We start from the raw sequence: 19,582 nt of genomic DNA on the forward strand, positions 1-19,582 counted from the left end.
GTTAATAGAAACATGGAAGTTAAAGGTACTGTTATTGAGGACGAAGAGGGGAATGAAGAAGATATTATTATGAAACTAGGGGAAAGGAGACCCTTATGATTAGGGCAGAAAGTTCAGCAGACTTGTGTCCTATAGTTATGTAGGAAGTCGAATTTGTAAGTTACGATCTTGAACATTTAGCTGAGGAAATTTCCAAGCAAACGTGCATCCTAGTTACTTTTACTGCCTAAAGTAAAATGCAGGAAGATAAATTGAGAGAACTGCTAAACAAACAAACAAAAAAACCCCAGACAAACCAGAACTAGATAATTTGGGAAATTCTCAATTCATTCAGTTTGTGAAGGATATTAAAATTAAGATGTCCACTCTCAGGAAAACATGCTATAGAGAAAAAACGAGGGTGTGGCTGGACAACATTTTGCCAATACCTCAGACAGATGAAAAAGAGAAGTCAGTTACACAAAGATTTTTTTTTTGGAATTTTTATGGACAAAAATTAAAAAAACACACCAAAAAACAGTGTGATTTCTAGACCCTCCCAGTCATCTAAGCAGAAGTCAAGAATGGGAATGAAATTTTCCATGAGAGATGTATGAAGAAGCCTTTTGTCTAACGGAGTGAATCTCCATAACATACATGAGAGGACCACAAGATTCTTGAGAAGTTTATACCAACATAACACTTCCAGCTTGGACCAAAAAGGGCAGAAACAGTATGAAATGAGAGAAGGCTACTGGACAAAAGTGTATAAGCAGGAAACAGACTGACAAAACTCATCCGCTACAAATTCATGCTACCCTTCTTGAAAACAGAAAAAAAAAGAAAAGAAAAAGATTATTTCAAGGGCAGAGTTGAAAACCACAGAAGATTTCTACCCTTGAAATCTAATGGAATTTATCCATCTGGATTTCAAATACACTTCTTTTTTTTTTCTTTATCTTTTCTTCTTTTTTGAATGGGAATGTCTTAACTTTTATCTTATGTTTGTTCTATCATTGTATTTGGGGAGCAGACAACTGGTTCCTAAATTTCAGTGGTCTGTAGAGGAATTGTACCCCAAAATGGATTATACCCAGAGCTTCACTCATAACAGATTTTGATTTTAGATGATGAAATTTGAGACTTCCAAGCTGATGAGATTTTTGGATTTTGACTTGACACTGTAAATGATAGAGATTTTAGAAGGGACATTGGGATGGAGGTGAATGTACTTTTCACATGGGACAGACACGAATCTTTCTTCCTTTAGCTCCACCTTAACTGTCCTTCTGAGATGTGGTGTGGACTGGGTTCCTCAGTGACATTCTCTGCTTCTCCTATGCTCCATCCACACGCATAGGTCTTGCTACTCCCCAAAAACCTCCATGGAGAGGTTCTTTAGAACTCTGATTCTTCCTTTTAAACATATCTATATCTTGTCTGAGAGCTAGGAAAATTTTTGTCAGCTCTAGGCATTCTTTCTCATTTGGGTCTGAATTTTATCATTTCTGTCAAATAGTCTTCAAGTTCATTGGAGGTTGTAGGAATTTTCATGTTTCACTAACGTCTGTGTGTTTGTGTGGTTGTGTGTGTGTGTGTGTTTCATAGATTAAAAAATGTTTTGGGGGGGAGTATTGTGGGAGAAGAGGAGAGAAAAAATTTGCTTTTACTTTACCATCTTTAGCCAGAGATATTGCCTATTGATATCTATAAATAAACCATTGTTACCCCAATAAGCTTTAGTTAAGAAAGAAAGAAAGAAAGAAAGAAAGAAAGAAAGAAAGAAAGAAAGAAAGAAAAGAAATTCATCATTTGTAATAAGTATATTCTCCCACCCACTAATTAGCCTGTACCCAATCTTTTTTCAGAAGGAATTTAGATTAATCTTAACTGTTCTATAATGAATCTATATGCCTCAAATTATAGACCTCTTTACTGGTATTGAGAAATCTAAATTAGGCTGGCAAATAAACTCCAAAAAGCTAGAGAATGGTTCAGTTCTAAAAGACATCATTTATTGTTTAAAAATGAATGCATAAAATAATTTTTAAGAAACCGTTTTTTTTTTTTTTTAGAATTCACTTGGAAAATACATTAGGCAAGATGTCACTTATTGGAGTTCATTGTTTTACTGTATGCAATAGCATGGTATTATTTTTGTCTCCTGAATCTAAAGAGAGTACTAAGCACATGAAAGGGAAGGTGAATTTTTTTAAAAATCTTTTTTGCATGGAAGGCTGACATAATTGTTGAATAAAGCTGTAGAGCTAAACCTGCTATAGTCAACTGCCAATAATTGAAAATTTTTTTTTTTTTTTTTTTTGCTGTGGGATTGAGATAGCATGAGACAATAGTACTTAAAATTCTGAACTACATAATTCCAACTTTCTCCACAATATACTTTTAAAAACTGATATTACTAATGAATAGCCTAAAGATTTGTTTCATTTCCCCTGGCCCTTAAGGATATGTAAAAATAAAGAAAAATGACCTAAAGAATGGCAATCTGTAGCAAGAAAAACAGGAAGATTGTGTAATTAAAATTTAATAATCCAATCTAGGTGGTAAATTTTTTTAATTAAAATACGCTTTCAAACAAAGTGAAAGAAATATCTTGTGAATTACGTATGGTGAGCCCAATAAAAACTGACACTCTGCTCTTAAGTTTTATGATTTTTTGTGATACTGTATTTCTCTCAAAGTGAGAGCATTTAAACTAAGGTGAGAGGAGCATTTGTCTTTAGTCTGTCAGAGTAAAACCATGTTAATGGATTTAATCTAGCCATCCTGAGACTCAGACATTCAGAGAAAAATGAAGGGCATATTTTTAAAATGGACTACTTAATATTAATCATAATACTACAATAATTTATGAGAAAATGTTTGCATTACTTTCAGTAAACAGACATACTTACACGCAAACAATCACACATAGATTTTAGAAGATGGGAAATGTCCCCCATAAGAAGTCTTTTAATTCTATTGGAATTATTAACCAAAATTTTTTAGTGTTTTATGTAGCTATATGATTTACTTATGTGTAATAATAATAATATGATCTGTGCTTTTTTTGTAAATTTTGTGAAGACAGAAAAGGGAAAAGTCTTTTAGCTTTTATTGTCAAGCACCTGAAAATGTATTTATTTGCCTTTGTAAATCTATAAAACAAAACAAATAAAAAAACATGGAAATAAAATTAAAATATTAGCATATTTTTTATGAACTCTATTCCACTGAGGAAGTGAACATTTTGAAATAACTGTACTTTAATTATTGAACAATCAAATGGCTACAATCCCCTAAATTTCTATTTTATATTAGAATTTTGATTGGATTTATGAGTATGGCTGAAAGACACAATTTTCACCCTTCACCTTTGAATTATAGAGTGAAGAACAGTCTGGCAAAATTCACAATATGTTCCAGTTTTCATGAACTGAAGTGATTTAAAAGTAGGAATATTTGCTATACTTGAACACATTTTCAATTTATTTCCTTATTTTATATTTTTTCTCTCAGTCAAGTGTTAATAAGCATTTTTGCTCTTATTTAAATTAAGTAATGTTGGTGTTTAATTGTAATAGAAGAGATCAGTGGTCCTTGCATTTGTGTTTACTGGTTATGTCACCCTGTGGCATATTGTTTAACTGCCTCTTAAATAATTTTGCCCTTTGGTTTGAATATCAGTATTTCCCTCCTTTAAAGATCTTTAAAAAAGAAAATTTCATTAATAGGAATGGGGGTGCTCTTGATTTACTTTCCTTTGTTTAAGACGTATATAATTTTTCATACTGATCAATTGGTATCCTTCTTTTACATTTACTAATAAATAGAAAAATCTTAGATAAAAATGGTATGACAAAACAAATATGGCATTCACTTCAAATCAAAGAAAATGAATGCTGCCTAAAGTGCTCTATAACTGAGCAGTGACGAGATATCAAAAGTATAACCTTTAGAAATTGGTTATTTACAGTATGCTATTGATTATTTGACTACCAGTTGAAATTCACATTTGATAACCCCATACTGCAAAAGTCATGTGACTGGTCAGTGGCCCATGAAAGATAAATTAACACATTAATGAATACATAATATTCACAATAGAAGAAAACCTCCATTATCTGTCACCATGGTTTTTAGCTTGTGGATTTTGTGTTTGTATGAAGACTATAAAATATATTTTTACCTTGGTGGTAAATTTAGTTACTTAATAGTTCAGTTACTGGGATAAGGTAAAGTATTAGGGTATATCTACCCATACTTATAAATACTCGTTAATAATTGACTTCAATAACAAAGTTTGCACGTCTAGTTTAGTAACCCAGGGTCACTAGTAAAGCTTTGTTAGCCACCTAACTCTCCCTGATACACTCAGGACAGTTGCTGAACTTAATTTATACACATGCCCTTCAGAAGTATTTTGTTTATGCTGGAATTTGTATTGAGGAAAGGCTTATTAGGAAGAAATTGACACTTTAACAAATCCTAGAAGCTCAAGGTTCTCATTATTCAATGTAAAGTACCGCTCTTTCATCTGAGATTGTGTTGCTCATGCATTTTTAATGTTAAAATATCCTTTAAAAATAATTACAGAAAGAAATGATTGTGATAATAGATGATCTTTCTTTTCATTATCTTTACTCAGAATGTGAAGCTGGGAACTTTATTTCCTAATTTTTAATATTTTTATTTTTTAAAAGTAGGTACTCAGTCTATTATTTTTAATAGCAAATATTTTACATATTTATTTGATCTGAGTATGATTTCCTACCAAGTGTCTTATTAACTACTTATGCTCTGTTGTGGTTTCTTGGAGAATGTGAAAGAATAAAAACCACACATATGGGATTAAAGTTGACAAACATTAAGAGTAATAACGACTCCTTACATTTTTTTTTTTTTTTTTTGTATTTCTAAAATTTCCTATTATAAACTCAGTTGTTTTAAAACCATGAAATACTGTTAAAATAATCATGGAACCAGAATATTTGCCACAACCAAACAAACTTAATTGTGAAAACTCCATATATATAATCACTATGATTTTTGAAGTACAAGTCTGGGACCTCTGCCTTAAATATTCAGACTTAGGCTGTGCAGAAGGGAAGAAATGAGCTCACACTAGAACTGCTCCCTGTTTGGGAGTGGAAGGGAAGGACAGCTTCAGGTTCTCTGAAAACTCACTACCTACTCTGAGTATAAAGCATAATGATTCACATTTATTTGAGAGGCTGGGGAATAGTAGAGATGGCTAAGGAAGATACATTGTGGGATTTATACTAGCTTACATTCTTAGCAAACTAAGAGTTTATAATTAGTTGGTGACTATGGTTTTGACCTGGATGGCTCAATAGCCTCTACATAAGTTCTTGTGGAGAAGACAAACATCAGAAAATTACCTGCACAGAGGTATGCGTTGCTTCTTTTGTGCGAGAAACAGTAATACTGACCAGCAGACTATACAGGGACAGCTGAAGGATTTAGAAAGACTGGCAGAAGACTTCAAAGGGAGAGCATGCTAGCTGACTAGCATACCCATGAAACTGCTAACAGTCCCGTAATGCCAGGGACCTTTTGTTAAAGCAATGTGACATCTGGTTAAAAGAGCCGGCTTTGAAGTTAAAATTGAGATTTGGTCCTGGCTTCACCATTACCAGCTGAAAGTGCTCTCTAACCTCTCTATGCCTCAGTGTCTTGAGCTATGATATGAATATGATAATACTGAACTCATAGGATTTGTCAGCAAGTTAAACACATGTGATTTTAGGATTAATTTAGCTAATGCATATAACCTGCTTAGTACACTGCCTGCCATAGGCTAAGATCCCAATAAATACTATCAATTATTGTTATATTTATGTGTTAATTAAAAAGCCTTTTATTGACCCTTTCTAAATACCAGGAACAGGGCTAGGTGCTAGAGGATACAACGATTGGCAAACAGTCATGGACCTTGCCTGCCTGGAACTAATAGTTTTGTGAGGGAGACAGAGCTTAACCAAATAAAAATATAAGTAACAATTACAAACTTCAATAAGTGTAATGGAGAGCAAATGAAGAGGGCAATAACTCAGATCATATAATGTGGAGGCTTGATCTAGTTTGGTGAGAATCAGATGAGACTTTAAGGAGAACTGTAAAAGTGATTAAAGAAGCCATGGAGGGAAATGTTTGGAAGGAGAATATTCCAGGTAGACAAAATATCTTATGCAAAGTTTCTGAAATATGAGGAAGCAATGTTTATTTGTGAAACTAAAAGAAAGCCAGGGTTGCTAGAGCAGAGATGGAGGAGGAGGCAGGCACCAGAATGTTCAGAACTTTTAAAACATAGTAAAGAGCTCAACATTATTTTAAGAGCATCAGGAAACCATTGGTTTGGAAAAATGTATGATTGGATTTACATTTAAAAAATATTATTTTGGCTGCTGTTTAGAGGCAAGATTGAAAGGGCCAAGTGGACTATTTGGGAGGCTAAAATATTTGTATAAAAAATGATAGTTTTTCGAGGATGGTGGCAGTGGGAAGTGAGACAAGTACCCAGGAGGTCTCCTAGTTTTCTAGGTTGTACCATTAGATGCGTGCTGTTTACTGAGACAGGGAAACCCGGCCCAGGACAGGTTTTGTTGTGTAGATTTTGAGATGCCCATTTGTTAGCCAAGAGGAGTTGTCCATTCAGCAATTGAATATCTTGATTTTGTCATATTTTGTTAACTCTCAGATGTATATTTTCATGTTTTAATGCCTCTGAAATTGAGTTACATCTTATTATTAATGGCATTCCAGTTAAATTGCATGTTCTTTATATTTTTTAATGGTCTGTAAACTGATAGGGCCCTCAACATCTGTCATGTCTTAGGTTAAACAAAATAACTTCCTTATTTTTATTGCTACTACTAAGAACAAGGAAGACCACCATTTTACCAATTAGTAGTGCATGAGTGACTGGTAAATTAAACAGCTTCCGCAAGTGGCAGAAACCTCCTGAATGCTGCTCAGTATCCAAGAGAAACCACTGACCTTCAGAGTATCCAAAATAGTGTAGGAGTGGCCAGACAGAGTGATGACTTCAGGAGGACTGCCCACTTTTCCATCCACAAGCCCAGGGCACAAACAAGATGGGGCAGAAAACAGGAAGCTGCTATTATTATCTAAATAGGATAGGGGCTGTACCAGCATCTATTAAATGGAGGCCATCATGTCATGTTTCCTCCAAAATAAGACCTAGCTGGACCATCAGTTCTAATGTGTTTTGGAGCAAAAATTAATATAAGACCCAGTATTATATTATACTATACCTGGTATTATACTATACTATACTATACTATACTATACTATACTATACTATACTATACTATACCCAGTCTTATATTATAGTAAAATAAGACCAGATCTAATATGAATTTTTGCTCCAAAAGACTAATTAAAGCTGATTGTCTGGCTAGGTCTTATTTTCATGGAAACACGGTAATAATAGCAATAACTAACACATAAGTAATGACGACCATAGACTAGGTATTAACTCATTGCGTCCTCATGACAACACTATAGTGTGAGCCAACTTGCTTCAGGTCAGTGCCAGACTCACACACAAGTGGTGAAGTTCCAGAGCCTCTGCTCTCAACCACTGCGGCCACCTCTTAATGAAGATAACCACTTGGTGACTAGGGAGTGATAGAACATTATGGAAATTTTGTGTGTGCTTTGCCACAGAACCAGACCTAGATACATATATCTAAGCTCTTCAGATTTTAACTACATATAAGAAGAGTGTAAGGAACAGCTCTAAATCTCTTGAGTTCTGGGAACAGAATCATTACGTCTAAATCCAATGTGGCAATATAGACTTAGCAGTGTATTGAGAGGAAGGAGCTCCATAAATAACAAAAATGATCAATATCAGCAACAGAAATTCAATTCTTGTTTTTTATCTTGGGATGACATATGTAATAAAATAAAAAGAAGAGAACATGTTTTATCAGCTATATGTTTTCTAAAATGAAAGATGCTTATTTGTAATCAACTCTGACCTGATGAAGGAAGCTACAATCATTCAAAAATCATAATGCCTTGTTTATATAAGTTCCAAGGTTCCTTTTGTGTACCTGATGGCAAGCGGTGGCATTAGCAAAACTCTGACCTAGAAACCTTCAGCATATGTCTCTTACTAGTGCTATCACTATATCATGTTATCTATGTTCAATACCCACCAACTTCATGTTTTCTACTTAGTCTTCAATCAGAGTAAGCCAGGAAGCAAGAGTGGCAGTTCCACATCCACTACTTATATTTCAGTGTAGGCATTTCAGTTTGCCCGAAATGGAAATATTTGCTTTTATGAAAAATAAAGTGCTTTATTAAAACTAATGAATGCAATCTTATAAAATAATGTTACTAAACATCCTTATTTTAAAGATAAAGGAATTAGAAACATATAAATGTTGGGGAGGAAAAAAACCTTAAGTGCAATTTGGTCCTTACACACTAAATAACTGCTATTATTCCTAGTTTTCACTACTTCATTATTTGTTTCTTTTTTTCTTTATGGTTTCAAAGAGAAGTTCTGATCTATGTTGTTTCTTTATTTTGTGTGTCATGGAAAACCTCAGGATTATATTTAATTTAGCTATATAATTTCTTCTGACACAATTTTCCATCCTTAACTTCCTTTACAACTTGAAAAGACCTCTATTGTCTGAGAATCTCCCCTATTACATTTCTTCAAGAAGTATGACTTGGGGCAAAAACTGAAGCAGGATTTATTCTTCTACATTGTTTTATAATAGTTCTAGCTTTCTTTCTTCTGTTGACAGATGAGAAAGTGAGATTTAGAATTACATATGATATATATATATATATATATATATACACACACACACACACACATACATATATAATATGCATTATATATAATACGCATATATATATAATATGCATTATATATATAATATGCATTATATATATAATATGCATAATATATAATATGTATTATATACTGGGGGTGCCAAAAAACGTATACAAGCTGACACTTTGGTTGACGTTGCTCAAGCAGTGGTTTGCCTTAATCAGAAGTGTCTGGACGCTGATGGTAACCACTTTGAGCACCTCTTGTAACTGCAGAAGTCAAATGTGATTTGTATTCATCTTTTGTTATTGGTATATATTGAGTATTACAATTTTAATACAGTTTTATTTCTTAAAATATGTATACATTTTTGACACCCTTGTGTGTGTTTATACATACATATATGTATGTATATGTGTGTGTGTATATATATATATATACACATATATAATATCAGAGCATATGCGAAGTATTCCCTTTTTAGGAGGGAATAGTTTTAAACTTGCCCTTTTAAAAGGAGGCAGAAAACTCCCTAAGATGTTTATAATCAAAAGATGCAACACCATATTATTATTTTCTGACTCTCACTTTTTATTATTATTGAAATAATGCTGGATAAAAACTAATAACACACTCATATAGTACTTAAAGATATGGTGTTATAAATGTTTTATATGTCATATCAATTAATCCTATTACTAATCCAATGTAGTAAATAGTATCACCTGGACATAAATTGATTTGTCTGATATTTCACAGGCTGTTAATGGTGTTTCAAGATTTAGAGCCCAGATCTGTCTGTATTAGTCAGGGTCAAATTAGGAAATAGAAACTATACAATGATGTGAGCAGATAAACTTTAATATAAAGAATTGTTAACTATGATGGGAGTTGGATTAACTCTGATTGGCTGCTGAGGGAAAAAAGAACCCTAAAGAAATGAGAAGAGCAGACATAGGAAGCGGCTGCTACCCCTATGTCTGAGGCAGAGCACCTCAGGAAGGAACAAATTTAAAAGAGGGTCCCCTTCCTCCACCCCTCCCCCTGGGATCCATATTCCTTTTGGAGAGGTCATAGCTGTTACCCAGTGAATGGCAGAGAAGTTCACTGATAGAGCATACTAATAGAACTCTCAGGGAAGACTTTATCTGGGGTTCTGGGGAAACTGTCCATAGGGAGGTGTCACCGTGTGGAACCCTTTCACGGGAAAGTGTTGCGCCACAGAACTCATTAGGAAGCTCTCAGTGTGTGTGTGTGTGTAGCCCTATAGGGTGCCAGGTGAACTGGCCAAAAGGTGCCCTGCACTATTGGCCACTATGCACTGTAGGAACTGGCTTGGAGAATCACCTAGAACCAGAAAGAGCTCCTTCATCCTTTACTTCTGTGTGTGACCCTTTATGGAAGAAGCTTAAAATTGTGCCACATGGCGAGGGAGAACTTCTCTAATCTCCCAAGCAGGACAATGAAGGGTGGATTTGGAGTGAGGCAATAGCTTAAAACCCGAACCCTCTCCAACAACAAATCTACTTTCTCATTCAATAATTTTGTCATACTGCCTTATACTTATGTACTGTAAAATATGATATTTAACAAAATAAAGGAAAATAAAAAAGGAAGGAAGGAAGGGAGGGAGGGGAAAGGAAGGAAAGACAATGTAACAAGAGTTATAAATGGAGCGTCACATTACTATCTCTTCTTTGAAATGTTTCTAGGTATAATGACTTTGAATGATCTGTTCAGGAGACTGCCTTATTGAATTTTAGGACACTGGTTTATCACCCAAAAACTGAAATTACAAGCTGAAGGCCCAAGAGCCACAACCAAAGATTTTTCACTCTACAGTTCAAATTATTTTTTAATTCCAGTTTTCTCATCTACTTGTTAATGCAGATCATGTTTGGTTGACAAGCTTTTGTTTGCAGATAAGAGCTTCCTTATACAATCCTAATCCAAATTGCATCATTGACAGACTATAAGACTTAGGCAAGTTATTTAATTTCTCTGGGACTAAAATTCTTCATGTGAAATGGAAATAATAGGATCTACCTTATAGATGTGCTTTGAAAAATTAAATGTGTCAATGTTTTAAAGCACATGGAAAAATTCCTTGCATATACTAAGTGCTGTATAAATACTTGTATAGCATTATTATATTTTCTTAAAGACCATAGCCTAGGAATATTAATTCTTTCAGTAATTTCAGTTTCTGGAATTCTACATTAACAACATTTTTGCCTGGTTAATCGGATTTCATTGTTTACTGGAAATTAAAATAATATATGGTTATGTTATATAGTATGTAGAATATGAATACTGTTCATTAGTTATCTTACTTTTTGTCTATAGCTATTAACAACACTGCTTTAAATGATAGTGTTTAAAGATGCTGTTAGGAAAGCCCTTACCTCTTAATATTTGCTAGGAACTACCTGAAGAGTAAGAGTTTTGGTGCAGTGTCTTTGGCTAAAAAACCCCCATATTGTCAACATAATCATTAGCCCTCAAATTATTAAATAGTTTTAATTTTCATGCCTTAAAAGAAGCACGTTCATTTATAAAAATAACTAAAATTTTTGAAAAAATTTAATGTTCCTTTTTTTCTTACAGAAGACCGTGAAAAATATTCTGGCCTCATCAAGAAGTCTAATGCAATTGAAATGTTATTTACACTCTATCCTCCTCAAGGTGCCCATGTGCAGAATAAGCAACTTAGGTCAACTTGGCTGAGACCCATAGTAAATGGGGAAGAAGGATACAAATATATCGGTAAGAATGATCCTTTGCTTTCTATAACTCCTCCGTGTCACTTAGATAATGTGGGGTGATACATAGGCCCTTTAGAATATTTTCTTTAGTTTTTAAGGATCATGCCTGCAATTTAAAAAGTGACTATTTTATACTTTGGTACTTCCACTAGATAGTGGAACCACATTGTGTTTATTTATTCACCTGATGATGGACATTTGGGTTGCTTTAAAAAAAAAAAACCACAGTAATACTACAAGGGAAGCTGCTGGGAACATTCACGTATAGGACTGTGTATAGAAATACGTTTGTTTTTCTCTTGACTGGCTATACCATTTCATATTCCTCATCAGCAGAAATATGAGTTGTATTTGCTCCACAGCTCTGTCAATACTTGGTGTAATCAGTCTTTCTAATTGTGGGCGTTCTAATAGGTACATATTGGTGTTCCATTGCAGTTTTATTTGCATTTCTCTAGTTGATATTAAGCATCTTTTCATACATTTGTCGTTTGTACATCTTCTTTGGACTGGTAAATATAAAATACATTGAAGTGCTCAGTTCTGATAGCCCAGAGGTAGAAGAGGAGGGAAAGAAAGAAGAAAGAAAGAAAATTATGAAAGAGAAATGTTGATGTCTTTCGGTTCTGTAAGCTAAATGAAGACTCTGGTTGCAATTTATTTTCTCTTTGCAATTTTCTACCTGAAAATTACCAGAATGTGAAGCATATTACCCTTAAAAATGTATCTTCACTGTTCAGAGCCCATTTATGAACATTTGATTCAAATAAAACAACTAGAAAGGATATATGCGAGTGGCATTAGATTGTAAGTTGAGGACTCCATCTTTTGAGGTTTCAGGCTTATCTTTTCCTTTGTTAGTAAGTGACCAAGGCCTTGTATCTTTTTGAATTACAGTTATTATTAAATTGATTGACAAGAGAGATTGCAGCATTTGCCTTGGAAAAGATTAGTCTATTATAGAAGTGCTTTCTGAAACTTGGTAACTCCTTGACTATAAACACTTTAGGGAAGATAGCTCTGGGAATTTATTATGTGTCCAACATTATTACTCTACAGCGTAGGCACTCCTGTTTATTGATTTCACTCTGTAGATTTAGAGATATATCAACAGCAAGAACTGAAAAGTAGTTCATAGAGTTACTGAACGTTCCATAGATGGTATAGGTTGCTAATAAATTATGTACTTTAAAGACCATACATACTTAAAATATTCAGTGTATCCATACTTTTATATTCCATAATTCCTAGGGCAGTGGCTTGTATATAACTGGAATGCTGCCTAATTTCAAATTGCTTACTTTACACAGAGTTTTTCTTCTGAGTCATAATTTTATAATCTTGAACACCAACAATATAAAAAAAATTTTTCCCCCAGGAACATATGTCTTGTCAAACTTATTTTGGGAAAGGCTATTTAGGAAGGCTAGTGTTGTCACATGTCTTTGGTTCTCTTTCCAGAAGAGTTGTCTTTCCTTGAGCTCCCCTGGCCTTCTGCCTTGTCACAAATATGCTGAACTTGATTCTCTCCTTCATTAAGTTTTTGTGACTTTGGTGGATTTTCAAGCTGGAAGCTGTAGATTATATTAAGGAACAATTGGAATTCTCATGGGAATACCTTGAAAGGGGTAGGTCATCCATTATCTTTCAATGACATCATTTAGGGAATACAAATGAATGATTAAATTACATTCTCAGATCAATGGTCCATTCTTAACTGAAATCATATTATTGTATTAAGGTAAGGTTTCTATTTTGTTCAGATCCCGAGTAATGAGCATAGACCTCTAATTTTCTAGCACTTCTTTTTCATATATCATTTCCAGCCTTTCACATAGTTAATTTTACTTACCTTTATAACATATGGTTATTTAACTTATGCAATTAATACTGGAACCTGATTTCCTGGCCTAATCACTATTTTGTTACCCATTATAAAAGTACAAGGTGTCTTTTTATGCCATTCACTTTATTCCACTGCCTTCAGGCAAGACCTGATGTACATTAGCCAAATGAGAATCCCATCTTTAAAGACTGGCAATTACCCAATCGTCCTTGACAGGAAAGTCTGATTTTTGATGATCTTCTGTCTTAAAATTTTCTACTTTGCAACATAAGACTTTCTTTTCTTATATACCTTTCGTTGCTGTTGTAATTTTTTCACTATCCACAAAATAAAGGCTATGCATATATTAATAAGAACTCTCTTTTCTTTAAAATAGGCCATTTAAAATATTCCTCAGAAGCCCTATTTCTAATCCTTGATGTCTTTTGGAATTTCTAAATATGTTCCAAATTTTCTCATTTCTTTTAAGTGCTGCAACTCAAAATAAGATATGCTAATCAACTATGTCTGATTTATTGTGGATATAATCTGCTATATGTTCTGATTATATCTTTGCACTTTTAGAAACTTTAAATACACATCTCAGCATTTACTTAGATTCCTGTTCATCATTTTTCCCTGCTTTTGCCATATTTTCTTGTAACTATTTCATATGTGTGTAATTTATTTTGCCTTCTTAAATTTTCTATACTGAGTTCTCCTAATTTTCCTTAGAATATAGACATTTATTACTCTTGTCAAAACTGAGTTGTTTTGAACCCATTCTTTGAGGATTATCCTGATTTGAAAGGAGCTCTACATATTTTATTTTATATTTATTTATGGTCTATTATAATTTAGATAAATTGAAATGTACTATGGCTAGTCCAATGCCTTGCTTTGCCTCTGGAGTACCTGCTTGCTTGAGGAGAATAATGTAGTCACTGAAAGCTATATTTTAAATTCAATTCGACTTGAAAAGTAGTTTAGCTATATACCTCTTGTTTTCCCCTTTTTATTAGGTTGATGCAAAAGTAATTGTGGTTTAAAAGGTTAAAAGTAATTGCAAAAATCGCAGTTATTTTTGCACCAACCTAATACCAACTATAAATTGGCAGTAGTATCCACTTTCGTGTTTTTTAATGTCCCTTTGATTTTTTTGTTAAGGGCAAATTATGTGAATGTGTTTTCATGATAAGGGTAACTTGTGATGGAAAAATGCCATTTTATTTTTGGATGGTTCAATTGGTTACAATTTTCAACATTCAGTATTCTCACAGGACTCATTCGATAGAAAGATAAAGATGAATGATACTCATATGTCTGTTTTCATGCAAATATCTTACTGTTTTAATTAATATAGTTTCCTAATATAATTTGAAATCAGAAGATATGATGCTTCCAGCGGTGTTATTTTTTCTCAATATTGCTTTGGTTACTTGGGCTGTTGGTGGGACTCTTTTTAAGGCAATTGTTTTTTAAAGTATGATAAATTGGTGACATAGTATATGACAGCAATAATAACAAAATATATGCCCTTATATCTCACTCATCAGATTTTGTTCATATAATTTATGACAACATACATACATACCCTTATATATAAAATGTATAAACTTAAATATATATTATGTATATAATGTGCATTTATTACATAAAATAATTTTTAACATGAGTTACTTTAATCTCTCATATAGGTATATAAAATCTATAATTTTATGAAATTTTTAATAGTTTTCACATTACATAGCAGGTCTTGGTGTCTACTATGATTGTATGATGGTAAAATGTCATAGTTAATGTAAAGTTAGTATTTATCCATTTGTACTCTTATAAGACTAGGGACTATACATTTGATGTGATTTTCTCATTTCATCCTCATAATCTATATGAAAGAGGCAATTATTGAACTCATTATACAGAGGAATTATTATATCCAAGAAAGGATAAATAACTTTCCATCCAGCTATCGGTTGGTACTACCAGGAATTCAGCTCAGATATTCTGAACTGAGAACAATTGCCATCTTATTCTATACTGCAATAAATATGATGATTTATTTTGAATCATCAAGAAAATATTAAATTATGAGAAGTTAATTCTTTCAGAATGCAGTGAAGTGTGTGTAATCATTTATCTTAAAGAAATAATAGTTATAGATTTGTGTATGATAGTAATTACAGCATTGTAATTACTACAATTGTTTAAACAATGTAAATTCCCAGTATTCGGGGAATGGTTAATTAACTGTGATTCACGAATAATAGGGAATTCTGTATGACCATTAAAATTATGTTCTTGAGTATTTACTTATTGGGAAATATGGGAATATATTTTTAATGAAAAAAAAGGTTACAAAATACAATGATGGGTATACTATATGCACAGAGTTGCACAAAATGAGTATAGGAATATATAGATTTTAATATCTACATTGTGTGAATTCAGTGGAATTTAATTAAGTTAGTGTGGCTGATTTTTATAATTTGTCCACACATTCCACACATTTTACTATACATTTTTTTGTTTAATAATAACAAAAAGATTAGGGACTTGATAATTATCATTTTGAACTTCCATGTGTATGCTGTGTTCTTTAATTTAAAACTCCTAAAGTTTTATCTAGTTTTACATTGTTCTTCATATAAACTTACCTTTATATTATTTATTTTGATTTTGTTGTGATAAATAATAGTGAAAAGAATATTGTCATATCAAAATACAGCTTTTCAAAAAAAGGAGAAATGAATGAAGCTATTTTATAATTTTATTTTTTTATACTGTCTAAAAATGGTTTTGCTGAAAATGCAGCCTACAGAATAGGATGAAATATTTGCCAATGATACATCTGATAAACGGTTAATACCCAAAACTTATAAAGAACTCATACAACTCAACAGCAAAAAACAAACAATCCAGTTAAAAACTGGGCAGAGGACCTGAATGGACATTTCTCCAGGGAGGACATACAGATGGTCAGACAAATGAAAAGATGCTCAACATCACTAATCATCAGAGACATGCAAATTAAATCTGCAATGAGATATCACCTCATACCTATAATGATGGCCATCATCAATAAATCAACAAATAAGTGTTGGTGAGGATGTGGAGTTAGGGGAACCCTTTTATGTTGTTGCTGTTATTGCAATTGGTGCAGCCACTATGGAAAATGGTTTGGAGTTTCTTCCAAAAAATTAACAATAGAACTACCTTAGGACCCAGCAATTCCACTTCTGGGTATTTATCTTAGGAAATCCAAAACACTAATTTAAAAAGATATATACACTCCTATGTTCACTGCAGCATTATTTACAATAGCCAAGATGTGGAAGCAACCCACCTGCCCATCAATAGATGATTGGATAAAGAAGATATGGTACATAATTAACTATAATAGAAGACAAAGTGATGAGTGATGTAAAACCAGTGCATTCTGAGTTCGTGGTTGCTCTGCTGAACCATATTGAAAAAGAGGGCATAGAAAGAGGTTTGCAAGAGAGAGGAGCATGAACCCAGATGGCTTTGTAGAGCTGTGAGGATGCCTCTGGATTATTTCATCCTCACACAAAGAGTCCTATCAAATAAAGCATTCACAGTATGTGTAACTACCTCTTCTATAATACTGATTAGAAATAGTGCACTTGTTTACCAAGGAGTAAACACAGCTTTATTATTATTCAACTATCAGGTCCTTTTCATTGATATTTTATGTATGAACTTGATATAAAAGGATTATAGAAAATTGGTACAATTGCAAACTAAAAAAGGAAAATATTACTGAGAGTTTACTTTCTTTAATCACTTTCATTATTTTGGCACATTTTCTTCCAGCATTTTGTAAAACTACTTGTGACAAGAATATTTAAGGCCTGGAAGCAACATTAGATGTAATTTTTCTCAGTCTTCTTTTAATTTTTACAGGGAGCCAGTTAGAGGTATTAGAAACTGATCATTTGAAATGAAGACCTGAGGGCACAGAGGCTACACAAAGCCTGCTTTGGCCATGGCCTTAATTATAACTATGGTGATGATTCAAGTTTAGAGTCTCATCAGGCTCATTACCATCCCCCTCTGCTACCCCCTCCCCCTACACACATGCTCCCCAAACCATTCTGGCTTTTATGAAAAGTAATTTTTTTTGGACAAAGTAAGCACTATTACATATGTCTTTGTATTAGTCTTTTTCTTTTTGTTTTCCTCAAGCTTTAAAACTGCCTTCTAGTTTTGTCCTTCGAATATTTTCTGAAGCAAAATCTGAAAGAAATACTACTTCCTCCCCTTTTGCCTCTGTCCTGGGAGTGGAGGTGAGGCAAAGGCCTGGGGCTGGGCCAGCCTGGTCCTGGGAAAGCTCTCACAGCCTGTGGACATAGTGGGTTCCAACCTCTTTGGAAGGCTCTGACCACACATTTTTCGCCCCTCAAATCTTGCTTTGCATGACTATTTTAAGTTCAACTCCTTTCCTTTTCCAACTTCACGTATTAAATAGTAGCTAATTGTACTTCATCGTGAAACCTCCCATAAAACAAAAACGGAGCCTTATGAGATATATGTTTTGTTTTAGCTGAAAATCACTTAATATCCCTAGGCGTGAATGATGACTTTCCCAAGACTGCAGTATAATGTTTTCACAAAACTTTGGAATTTTTATAATTGCCCTTTGTATTGTTTGACTGTCAGTTAAATTAGAACATTTAATAATTGTAGGGAGCTGATAAGACTTTCTATTAAAGGTATGTCATTATGTTAATCTCGGTTCAAATATAGTTTGCCCGAATCCTGTTTTGATTATATAATATTAGAATAAATTAACCTATTAAATAAGCTTACCCTGGAGGGGAGAGGACATTTTAAATGTCTTTAAAGTTAACATTCGTTTACACAAGTATGTAAATCAGGTACTACTAAAGCTACAGTTGTCTTTCTTCCTTAAATCCTTTAAAATTTGGAATGTAGTAATTCCAAATCAATATAGATATTTTAGGCTTAAAATCAACAAATGGACAGTGACTGATTAATTAAACAATATGTAGAAGATGTTGGGCTTCAATTAGTATGCAAACATCTGGATACTGGAGTTATTTAATAAATACATTGACAGCTGCTTGTATAAAACCATTATAATTTTATTAAAAAATGATCTTTGTGGCATGTTGCAAATAATAGAGGTCCTCTGACATTTTTAACTGTCCTTCCTTAGTTCATGCATGGGAAGGATCATGATTACCAGACATATGTTTTCAAACATTCATATTACAATGATATGCTGTCCATTTTGGGGTGGTATGACTTGCTTTCTTTTTTCAGAGTAAGCTTGACAGATGTCTGTGTAAAAAATGAATTATTCTACCTCACCTTATTTAAAGGAAAGGTTCAAAATTCATATATATATAATATATGCATGTATATTATATATATGTATATATATATATATATATATATATATATATATATTCATTCACTTAATGAATATTCTGTGCATATTATGGTACTATGGACCAGAAACCTGTAGTCATATAGAGACGTAAAAGAATCATAGAGCAGGCAGAATATTGAGTAGATTTCTTTCCAGCCAATATGCAGGTGAACTAAAAATATGCAAAGCACATAATGTTTTGACACTATCAAACACTTGTACTTTTTATGATTATGCATATTAAACTGCATCTGACAGTCTGTCTACTGGGCACCTATTAGAGATTTTAAGAGTAAAATTTAAAGGCAGAAGAGGGAAAAGTATGGACTAGATGGATGGGAGAGGAATTTTATAATAGTTGCTGGTGCCTAATTGCAAAAACATCACTATACATTGTCATAGGTATAGGCAGAAGTCAAGAGAACTATTTTTATCTTTAAAAAATTGCTTTTATAGTATACAACCTATGTATGTTAGTAAAACAGTTCTTTTGCACTCTACAATACACCCAAGAGAGCTCTTTAATATATACTAACTGTTTAAGAATTTCCTTATACTTGTTATTTCAATTTCTGGCTTTAAGTTTGAGGTTCAGAATTCTTTAAAGTCAAAGCAAATCATCTGTTTAGAGAACTAGAACTGTGCTCCAGATACTATATTAGTAGGAAACAAAGGTAAAAAAATAATTGCACATCACATGTATTGAATACTTCCTATAAGCAAAAAGCTGAGCAGAATTTATTTAAGCAACC

At 33.1% G+C, this 19,582-nt stretch overlaps 1 protein-coding gene across 1 annotated transcript in view; it reads left to right on the forward strand.

Annotated features, from left to right (window-relative positions):
- IQCM (IQ motif containing M) overlaps positions 1–19,582 on the forward strand; it is a 243,171-nt gene that overhangs the window by 178,213 nt on the left and 45,376 nt on the right. Inside the window, exon 11 of the mRNA XM_074338725.1 lies at positions 11,432–11,590. Within this exon, the coding sequence (XP_074194826.1) occupies positions 11,432–11,590 (159 nt within the window). The remainder of the gene's footprint in view (positions 1–11,431; positions 11,591–19,582) is intronic.

This window comes from Rhinolophus sinicus, linkage group LG07 (assembly GCF_036562045.2).
Source record: "Rhinolophus sinicus isolate RSC01 linkage group LG07, ASM3656204v1, whole genome shotgun sequence".
Taxonomy (NCBI): domain Eukaryota; kingdom Metazoa; phylum Chordata; class Mammalia; order Chiroptera; family Rhinolophidae; genus Rhinolophus; species Rhinolophus sinicus.